The following is an 11,691-nucleotide window of genomic DNA, read 5'->3' as shown; positions in this document are numbered from 1 at the left end:
TAGAATGAATCATTAATTAAACTTTTTTTCTTTTTAAAATTAACTCCTTTCTTGAATCTCAAATAAGAGAATTGTAATTTTGTTTGTTATCATGATATATATTAGTGCGAAATATTCATTAATTTTACTGATAATTAATCTAAGCCGGAAAGTTTGATTGATCATCTTTAGTAAGATCTTTCATTTCAATCATGTTTTTTCATTCATAAAACTTAAACTTGAGATTTTATTTAAAGAGACAATGTTCAGGATCACTCGAACCAATAATTTATTAGGAACACTTTCTTTCAGTAATTTATCTATCATATGTGATTAAAAATTTACCAAGGTCATGAATTAATAATTATATGATAAGTGTTTAGCTGAGGTCATTCTAAGGCTTAATGTCGTTTACATTTTTTCTGTAGGCTAGGTTGTCGATATATCTCCTAATCCCAAACGCTCAGATTGTGTACCCAAGGAAACTTTGAACTGCTTGAGAGAAATATGAAATGAGAGTTCAAAGCAATATATTTACTTATCACTTATCATATTGCTTGTCAATGTATCTCGTAATCCTAAACGCTCAGATTCTTTATAGCAATTAATGTTTCTTGTGAGCAAGGCACTCCATGAAAATGTACTTAAAATCTCCAATCATAATTTTTTGTAGTCTTGTGGCATATCAATATATGCAGTAGATAACTAATCTATAGGACGTTAAATTAAAACTGTTAGAGATTGTTCCCACAAGCATTGGAGACAAACAAAATTATGAGTTCTTTGTTTCTATTATTCTGCAATCATGTAAGTTTTTGTTGCTAGTTTAGGAAGATCTATCTTTACGGGAGATGTTAGGATGGTGGCAAGTGTATCAATGGTACAATTAAAAGTTGAGAAGTAAGAGTATGATTAGGGATGTCAATGGGACGTGATGGAATGGTACAACTAAAAGTTGAGAAGTAAGAGTATGATTAGGAATGTCAATGGGACGGGATGGAGCGAGGGTAAGAAGTATTCCAAGGCTTTCTATCCCTATCCCTAATTACCCCTTGTCTCCTTTCTTGATTTTCGGTGTGGGGAATTTTTTTTTCTATCCCCATCATCAAGGCTCCCAACCGTATCCATGGGATCCTGATTTTTTTTTAAATATTAATTTTAAATTCTATTACAAATAAATTTAAAAAAGACTTAAAAAGTCTCATAAACATAATATTCAAATTCAAATAAACAAACATGGACAACAAGCTTAATTTGAAATAATACAAACATAATGTTCAATAATAATATAAATAGTTCAAACTACAAATATTTTTTTATAAAATTTTGAACAACTAACAAGTCTAAGTCCTCCAATTCAGTAACCAACAAGACTAAAGTCCTCCAATTTAGAAACCCTCCAATGTTGCAAGTCAGTAAACTAATAGTATATTAGTATATATCCATTACCTCACTATCATCATTCATGTCCTGAGCAATCGATTCAAATAGGTGTGTTATGTTTGAAGAACCTAACAAATAAATAACCAAATAAACTTTCAAGCCATTTAAGAAAATTAAGTGAATTAATATATATATATATACACACACACACACACACTACCTTTCATTTCTTTACCTAACCAGTTTTGGGTACACATCAAAGCCTCCAAATGATCTTTCAAAGAAATAAAGAAAGTCTAGATAATCAAAACAGGAAAGCAAACTTGGGTTTAAACTGAAAACTCAAATCTGAGCAGTCAACTAGCCAAAGAAAATAGAAGATTAAAATTTTCAAATGTAAATTGTAATTCCAAAATGATCAAGCAAAACTATGGGAAAAGAAAGCAATGAAGGCAATGTGTAGCAAACAAATCCATTGGCAGGAAGAGAGTAGCCATCACTTACACTCCGAGGTGACCTGCGGCGAGTGGTAACGGGACTAGGTGGCGACAATGCGGTTTGGGGAGAAGTGAACGATGAGACACGGTCTAGGGCGAGAAATGAAGTGAATAAGTTATTTAAGGATTTAAGCTTTAAGGAGGACTAAGTCATTAGGCTTTCTTCAAATATAAGATAAATTTTATAATTTCCTTAGACTGAGGACCCACTGGGCGAGGGGAATGATCCCCGTACTCACGGGAAAGGTAAATTCTTGTCTACGGGACCCCGAACAGGACAGTTTCCGTGAGAAATGTTCGTTTAATGTACAAATTAACTCAACAACCAATTAATTAACCTTTTGATTTGATAATTAAGAAAAGGTTGAGGGCTTAATTTTTGTATTTTTCTATTTAATTGAAGAAAAAAAACACTAAGAAAAACTTGTGAAAATTCAATTAATAAATGGAATTAGGTATCAAATTCCATATTGATTTTCCCTTAAATGTAATAATATTTTCCTTTCTTTTTATGCAATTTACCTTCAATTTCTCTAACTTAGTTTAATCCTAATCTCGTACATTATTTATTAAATCCTTTCATTTTTCTGTCTCAGTCATTGGACTTGTCTTACACAATCTTACTTGGGATCATCATTTTTAGAGTAGAGGTTCCATCTCGATGTATACTTCCTCGAAAACTTTTGAGTTTTCTAAGGTAAACTGCTTTATGATAACACATAAGGAGCATAAAAAGTTAGACCATCCCATGTCAAACACCTCAATTCTTAGCTATTACTTCTTGTCAACTTGCAACATCTTTGTGAGTATCTAATTTCACTCTTTCCAAATTGACATTAGGAGTCCTTACAAGATCATGTTATGAATGTGTTTTTTTTTCTAAGGAGAGAACAACAACATCTAATTCAATTCAAGAGACCCCTAACTCCGAGCATATATGTTAATACACATTGTAAATTTACATGTTACCGCCTCCCACTCCATATTAGTACACTTTATTTCATATAATTTATGTCTATTAAAAAACTCATACGTAGGAAGTTAATTGAGTAGTGTTATTAAATATTGCATTACTTTTATTTTCTACTTCAATTTTAAGTCATTAAAATTGTTTCTTTTTTTTTTTTATCTTAAAAGACTTTGGGAGGAAAAGAAATAAAATAAGTTAGTAAGTGTTTGGATGAACATTATAAAATTAATTTTAAATGAAATTGATTTTAAAGTTATATGATTTATGTTTGATGTTTTTATTATAAAATTAAGTTAGAAGTAAAATTTATATAATTTTTTTAACTAACACACAAGTTATGTGAAAAAGTTGTTTTAACTCATAATTATTTTTAGACCTATAATTAATTCTAAATGTGAAATAAAACATATAAATTTTTTATTTGAAATCAATTATGTAATCAGAATTAATTCTTGAACGTGAAATTAAATATGCACCTAAACAACTTAAAAATTTCTTATATATAAATTAATTCTTGTAACATAGTTAAAGTATGACAATTAAGAAAACTCTTTATTGGTTCCTGGAGAATAAATAAGTCAATAATTTTGATATATTTTAGACTCCTCTTATACCATAAACTTTGAAAATTTCACCACAAGCATGTAAACTTGATGAATGACTTTTTAAGAAGAAAAAGGTAAACTAGTTTGATTTATTGTTATATTTATTCTTATAAGATATATGGAATATATTTATTATTAAAGTAAATTCATGGCATTTGTTAAATTTTTGCCCCTTGATAAAATTTCCTGGTTTTGTCCTTCTTCCTAAGTATATGAATTTTCATTGCTTAAAAGAAGTTAGTTTAAAAATGGGATTTTGTTAAGATTTAGGGTAGGTTTGGATAATTTTTTTCATAAAATATTTATAAAAGAAGAAAATAAGAAAAAAATGAAATAAAAACACATCCCATGATATCCTAAACAAATATCCCATTTTTTAAATTAAATAAATATTCCATGATATCCTAAACAAATATCCCATTTTTTAAATTAAATAAATATTCCATGATATTCCTAAGATAAGTCACACATATTACATATATTTGATATTTACAAATATTCTATAGTGATGAGTGTGTTGTAGTGACACTTCGTAAATATTTCAACTTGGCTTGGATAGTTGGATTGATTTCCCTTTTAATGGTCAAAATTGGCTCCCGCTTTTTTCGTGAGTCCATGTCCAGCCGAATTTTAAAATCTTTCCGAAAGTGTTGGTATTGTACAAATGAGAGACAACTCAACTTTACAGGTACATGAATAAAGACAAGCACATAAAATTTCACAGGATGATATAAATTGTCGAGGTTAAAATATATATTTTTTTCTATAAAATTAGAAATATTCATTTTTTTTATTTTTGTAAAATATTTAGAACATTTTTAGTTTCCGGTAAAATTAAAATATATCACTAAGTTAAACAATAATGCATTTCAATTTTACAAAATTAAAAGCACACTAAGTTTTACAAGGACTACAAGTATATGAAAAATTTTATAGAGACCAAAAATGAATATTTTTAATTTTATAAGAACAAAAAATATATTTTAACCAATTATTGATGTACATGTGAGATTTTTTTGGGGTGAAATATCTAAGTTTAAATTATATTGAATGAAAAAATAAATTTTATAGAGCAAAAAAATATATTTTAACCAATTATTGTATATGTTTGTGTACATGAATTTTTTTGGTAAAATATTAAAGTTTGATTTATATTGAATGAAAAATTAATTTGATAGGAACCAAAAATATATTTTAGTCAATTATCAATGTATGTGCAAATTGTTTTTTATAAAATATTAAAGTTTGATTTATATATTGAATAAAAAATCAAGGATTGTTACTCATATTACAACATCTTTTTCTTTTTTTAAGTATACTAGAAAAATGTAGACCTATATGAAATCATTAATTTAAATGTACTCAAAATAAAATTTATTTTAATTTTAAAACCATAAACAAACAAAGGGATCAAGTATTCCTTTATTGGGGTCCATTTTGGGTATTTTCTCTTAAAAAGATCAAGCATCAAACTAATAAACTTGTATGTAAATTTTTTATTAATCTTAATTTGTTTGAAACTTTAGAGAAAAATTATATATAAATGAAAATTACAAAGTTAAGATAAACGAAAGGAGTTTCAACTTGCAACGAATCTCTTGATTTAGTTACCCATGAGTTTTACCCCTCAAGAAAGGACTTGATGTACTCTTACAAGGTCAACATCAATGTTCTTCAATCTTCAAGCAAATTTTGTTTTTATACTCTCCCTTTCACCAAAGTACAAGAACAGCACAGTGTTTACACGCATAAGTTTTAGAATTACTTGCATGAATATTTGAAAGTAATGGTGATGGATCGATAGCTTTCACCTTTAAATTAACTTTGATTAATTTAAACAATTAGAGTCCAAATCACAAATGCATGCATGGATTTGATCTCTTAATCCTTATTTTCTTAATTATATGCCACGGTTTCAAAGTAAAAGAGAAGATTATTAGATAGATATTCCTAGCTACGAATCAATTGATCTTTTCATACCCCACCCCAAAAATGATAAAGCTGAAAAAAAAAAGAGCAACATTGCTAGTTAGTGGGGTAGAAAAAGAAATATATGTTCAAGCAAAAGCGTCTTTTCATTGCATGTGCTTTAGTGCATCACAACTCATTCTATTTGGTTTCGGGAATTGGAAGCTGAAGAAATAAACGTCTATAAATAGACGCCATGTGCAAAGTAAAATGAAACTTAGTTCATTCATTTGTTTTCTCTCGAGAAATCTCTACGTAAAATATAGTTATTTTTTATAATTTAAAAACATTGATCAAAATTATTATCACACGTAGTAATCTTGATTCGTGCAGTAATTTGATCAAACAGTTGAAGATTAACACATAGAATATGTTTGATTTATATTTAAAATTATTGGAACACGTTGAAATGTAAATTCAATATATAAAAATAAAAATAAAAATTTTAATGCGTAAAAATATTTTTACTTTAAAATTAAAATAGTTTTTCATCAAATTTTCAAACGTGTGGATATAAGTTAATATGTGAAATTCTACCAAAAAAAAAGTTAACATGTGAAAGAGGATGTAAGTGTTACTTTTTCTTTTTTCCTTATTCTTGAGTTTGGAGAAATACACAATTTTGACTTTTCCGTGCTCTTACTTCTCAACTTTTTTATTGCTTTTCCTCTTTTTAGGAAAACCACTATAAGTTATAGTCTATATTTGGTTGATAGTTTTTGTTTTAAATCTGAAGGTCGATTAATCAAATCAAAAAGCATTCTATTATAAATCACTTGTTAAAATTAAATTCAGTCAAATTTCTTTCTTCCATCCTAATCCTGCCTTTTCCTCCAACTAAACACTATATAAATTAATAACTAAAAAATAAAAAATAACAAAAATTGGAATATTTATGTAATATTATTATATAAATTTTAATTTTATTTTATTGATAAAAATATGTTTTTGAATATTTAAAATTTTAAACACTTTTATTTCTTTATTTATAGATTAATTATTTTAATTATACTTTTCATGTTCAATTTTTCTTGTAGCATGAAATCAAGTATTCATTGATAACACGATTAAAACTCATCATCCTTTCCTTCAATATCTAATAATAAGTGTGCATGGAATTGTTTGAAGCGGATGAAGTATTTATCTCATATAATAAATGAATGTATAATAATCAACTAATGAATGCAAGTCAATTATTCAGTAATGACCATTAAAAATCATTATCTCTTTCATAATACCTAATAATAAATGTGTATTTAAAATTTATTTTCTTTTAAATTTATCACCAATTAATATGATTCATTAAATAAACTGAAAATAGAATAACCGAAGAAAATTGTCTGAAGTGTCCTTGGTATAGGGGATAAAAAGTGGCCCAAAACTATTATAATTTATAAGAGATATCCTAAAATTTGAAAAATTACAAAATAATTAAAAAAATTAAATTATTCAAATTTAAATTACAGGCATAAATTTTAAACAATTTTGACTCATCTTGAATTAATTACATCTCAAAATGATTTTCAAATACTAAGTTTTTTTTAAAAGAAATAATAAAATAATTAATAAAACACCAGATTAATAGAAAGCCTACTTTTAAGAACTAAAAGGGAGTTTTATTGCTTTCTTTTCCGGAATCAGATTCTATCAAAGGTAGAGGTAGGTTACCTTTCTCTCTGATTATTACTTTACCAGTAACCACAGTCCTATTGTTAACTGTGGCATTTTCTTACTTTATATTATTATATATCATTTAGATGAAATCAACCTACTAAGTTAACTAATAGTATTCATTATTAAATTCCATGAACTTTCTTTGTTCCTCCCTGCATGTTCCATTGGCTCGTTTTTTGTCATGAACGCAGATTTTCACGAGGGCTTGACAGAGTCTTTCTTCGGTTTCATTTCTCTTGTTTTGTCTCCTTTCACACCCTCTATATGAATTAGGCCAATAAAATTACATAGTAACTTAGTAAGTATATGCCCCATTCACATTGACACTGTTACTTTTCTTCTTATGTCATTTCTTATTATTTTGGAGGGTCTCCAACAAAAATGCATACTTTAACCCCCCACGTTTCACCATATTTGTAGGTTGTTGCTCTATTTCTTGCAGTGAGGCAATGGGGAGAGCCACTAGGTGGGTGAAGAGTTTGTTTGGAATAAGAAGAGAGAAAGAGAAGAAACTAAACTTCAGGTGTGGAGAGGCTAAAAGTATGGAATTGTGTTGTTCTGAGAGTACTAGTAATTCAACAGTTTTGTGTCACAATTCAGGGACTATACCCCCCAACCTTTCTCAAGCTGAGGCTGCTTGGTTACAATCATTCTGCACAGAGAAGGAGCAAAACAAGCACGCCATCGCAGTTGCTGCTGCCACGGCGGCAGCTGCTGATGCTGCTGTGGCAGCAGCACAGGCTGCGGTGGCGGTTGTTAGGCTCACCAGCCAAGGAAGGGGTCGCACCATGTTTGGTGTTGGACCTGAGATGTGGGCTGCCATCAAGATTCAAACAGTGTTTAGAGGATTCCTGGTGAGTTTGTATTCCAACTTTGTTTATTTATGCCCAAAAAGTATAGCCTTTTTTGGCTTCAATAGTTAGAGGGTTTATTTGATTCATAATGTTGCTCTCTATTTGTTTTTTTGGTGTTCACTGTGGAGTGTGGAATTTTAAAATTGATGACAAGTGTTTTGAACAGGCAAGGAAGGCACTAAGGGCATTAAAAGGATTGGTGAAATTGCAGGCACTTGTCAGAGGGTATTTAGTGAGGAAGCTAGCAACAGCAACCCTGCATAGTATGCAGGCTCTTGTTAGAGCTCAAGCTAGAATGCGGTCCCACAAATCTCTCAGGCCCATGACCACAAAGAATGAAGCATATAAACCTCATAATAGAGCAAGAAGATCCATGGTATTGGCAGAGATCTTGAATTGTAGCTACATTTCTCATTATATGAACTATGGTACTTATATATTCTAAGCTAGTTGTTGTGTTGAAATATTTTCAGGAGAGGTTTGATGACACTAAGAGTGAGTGTGCAGTTCCAATCCACAGTAGAAGGGTATCATCTTCTTTTGATGCTACAATTAACAACAGTGTTGATGGGAGCCCCAAAATAGTGGAAGTGGACACTTTCAGGCCTAAGTCAAGGTCTAGAAGGGCAATTTCAGATTTTGGTGATGAACCATCACTAGAAGCACTTTCTTCTCCCTTACCAGTTCCGTACAGAACCCCTACACGTTTGTCCATACCAGACCAAAGGAATATTCAGGACTCTGAATGGGGGTTAACAGGAGAAGAGTGCAGATTCTCTACAGCACATAGCACTCCGCGCTTCACAAATTCTTGTACCTGTGGCTCAGTTGCACCATTGACACCAAAGAGTGTGTGCACTGATAACTACTTGTTCCTAAGGCAGTATGGGAATTTTCCAAACTACATGACTAGTACTCAGTCTTTTAAGGCCAAATTGAGGTCTCATAGTGCTCCAAAGCAACGGCCAGAACCTGGTCCAAGGAAGAGGATTTCCCTCAATGAAATGATGGAGTCTAGGAATAGTTTGAGTGGGGTTAGAATGCAGAGGTCTTGCTCACAGGTTCAAGAAGTCATTAATTTCAAGAATGTTGTGATGGGGAAGCTTCAGAAATCCACATAATCTGTTAGGGAGACAGACAGAAATTATTCCCACCAGAGGAGGCGGTGACTTATCGGGACAGATTCACAAAGATATCTATCTCTCTTGTTTTTTGCACAGTAAAAACTCTATATTTGTGCCCCCAAAGATTGGCAATTTGCAGATACATAGGTGGTGGTAGGAATGTGAAGACAAAATAGAAGGCAGAGAGAGAAGCTCCCCATTGTTTTGTGAAAAGTTTGGTCATGGAATTTTCATATATTGTCATTACAAGTCTATAATCAAATGCAAGAGTCGCAATTTTCCTATAGTGTAAACATCTTGTGTGCTGCTTTTTTTTTTTTCCTTCTCTTTTTATTATAGTAGGAGTCTGTTTTGTTGGTGATAATGAAACCTCAACAACTCAATTGTTGTAGGCTTGTAGATGATAAAAACCATTTCTAATTAAACAAGATTCACAGTAAAGAAAAAATATTGGAAGACTAAACAAATAATTTTCCTATAAGAAAAAGAGGAGGAGGATATGGAAGAGCTTTTATATATAACGGATGTCACAACATGTCTCAAATATACTTTTGTTGTTCAATAATATGTAAAAATAATTTTTTTTTTACTATTCTTTTTAGATGATGGAACTAAGGTTCAAATCCCTATTAAGAGAAATATCTTTATTTAGTGTTTAACCATTCAAACATGATTACTTTCAAAAAAGGATACATACAAAAAATACTTCTATTTTTAGGAGCATAGCGATGCCTAATACAGTTGATTATACAAGAGGAGCAATGCTATTCTTACTCTTTCTTTTTAGAATATTATTTTTGTAAGAAAACAAGCTAATTAAAATATAATCATTCATACGTGAAATGTGTAAACAACAAAGTGTACTAACATACCTCTAAAAGTGAAGCAACATCATGCTACATAAGACTTTTTGAGTTATCAGGAAATTTTTTCTGCCAAATCATTGATAGCATGATTGACTTTAAGCCAAGCTACATTGGAGTCACACGAAATCAGGTATCAGAGTTCTACCTTTTCAACAATTAGCAACTAATGATTGGAGATTTCCATTACCCAAAACTAAAAAATATTGATTGCATATTTCATTGTTACTGTCAAGGAATATTTAATGTCAAAGGACACTGTTGACTTCTGGCTCATGCACCGTCTGTCATAAGATACCTTTACTGGTATGAACAGTTTTTAATTGTTTTGAATTTTGAATGAGAATGGGACGGTAGAACAAGGGCTGTGTTGATGTTTGGCCTTTGGTGGTTTCAAAACTTTTGTTGCTGTTTGTATCTTTTATCTTTTTTAACTTCTTCACCACTAACTTTCTCTACACTTTGGCTAATGGTTTAATCAAATTTGATAAGACTGCAATGTTAACTATTGATCAACTGTATATAGATTGTAGCTAAGGGTCTAGTCAAATTTGATTAGGTTGCACAGTTAACTATTGATTAACTGTAGGTTGTAGAAAAAAAATATGTATTCATAAAGAACATGTAGGACACTTCATAAAGTGTGAATTTACAGACTGTCAAAGAGGTAATATTTTATATATGTTTATTTACTTTGACAGAGATTTGAAACTTATCTGAGAAAGTTTATATTTTAGAAAATAATTATTCTTTTCAAAAACTTTTAAGGGACTTGATTAAAAAATGATTATGTTTCAAAAACTTGACAGCTATGATTTTTTACTTTTTAAACATGCATTCATGTCCGATATAGGATACCAGTCAAACACTGAAGAACTAACTAATGCACTGTTGTGCATATATTTAAATGTAATTTGAAGTTTAAAAACCAACAACACTGAAAACGGTAGTGCCAAAGATATTACTAATTTATTTTGTTTATTAGATGAAGGACGAATTGAAAATGCTTAATGTTCATGCAGTTAGCCAGTCTAATTCTGGAAAGCGTTGGGTACTTGCATTTTTTCTGTTTTTTTTTCCATTAACTTCTTCACTTTGAGCCTTTTATAGGTCTCTATAAATGCTAGCCTGTATCTCCACTTGTCAAGCAATATTTTAATTTCATTAGTTTCTTTACAACTTGCATAACAGTATCAATGAAACCTTCCTGTCAGGTTCTATGTTGGCATTCACCAACTCGCTCCTCTCAAATTGCTAAGGTGGCAAATGTGTGTGAAGAAGTTTTACATTAAATAAGAATAAACAAACTAAGCAACATATAAGTGGGAAGAATCTGTACACCTATATATGTTGTGTTCTAACTTCTAATAACTCACATCATGATCATGATATTCTACAGTTATGTTGTGTCAATGCCATACAAACCAAGCCCAAAATAGTAACATGTTAAAAATGAAAATATTAGTCAGTTCATGCTCTGCCTAATACCTATATCATCGGTATTGGTTCAAAGCTTAAGCTGACTATGATTATGGCTTGATTGTTGTGAATTTATGGGTTTGAGATGTCATTAATAAAACTCAGCAAAATCATTTTCTATATGACACTGGCAGTAAGGAGCATTTTACTTTCTGCAGTATCTTAGTGCACAAAAGGTTGAGTCTTTGCACTTTCCATCGGAACCTGATTCCATTCTTTGTTTCCATATATAGTCAAGTACTTAACAATGGAAAGGAAGGGAATCATCTTATTATGCTTAAAGATTCAAATCCCC

At 30.4% G+C, this 11,691-nt stretch overlaps 1 protein-coding gene across 1 annotated transcript; it reads left to right on the top strand.

Annotated features, from left to right (window-relative positions):
• The first annotated feature begins 7,183 nt into the window (after positions 1-7,183).
• Positions 7,184-9,347, top strand: LOC114407638 (protein IQ-DOMAIN 14-like). The gene is made up of 4 exons (XM_028370820.1): positions 7,184-7,374; positions 7,497-7,930; positions 8,097-8,306; positions 8,404-9,347. The coding sequence occupies exons 2-4, from the start codon at positions 7,526-7,528 to the stop codon at positions 9,049-9,051; spliced, it is 1,263 nt and encodes a 420-aa protein (XP_028226621.1). The 5' UTR covers positions 7,184-7,374; positions 7,497-7,525; the 3' UTR covers positions 9,052-9,347.
• The last annotated feature ends 2,344 nt before the right edge of the window (positions 9,348-11,691 follow it).

This window comes from Glycine soja, chromosome 1, assembly GCF_004193775.1.
Source record: "Glycine soja cultivar W05 chromosome 1, ASM419377v2, whole genome shotgun sequence".
Classification (NCBI taxonomy): Eukaryota; Viridiplantae; Streptophyta; class Magnoliopsida; order Fabales; family Fabaceae; genus Glycine; species Glycine soja.
Note: the sequence above shows the minus strand (reverse complement) of the source record. Positions and strands in the feature narration are given on the sequence as shown.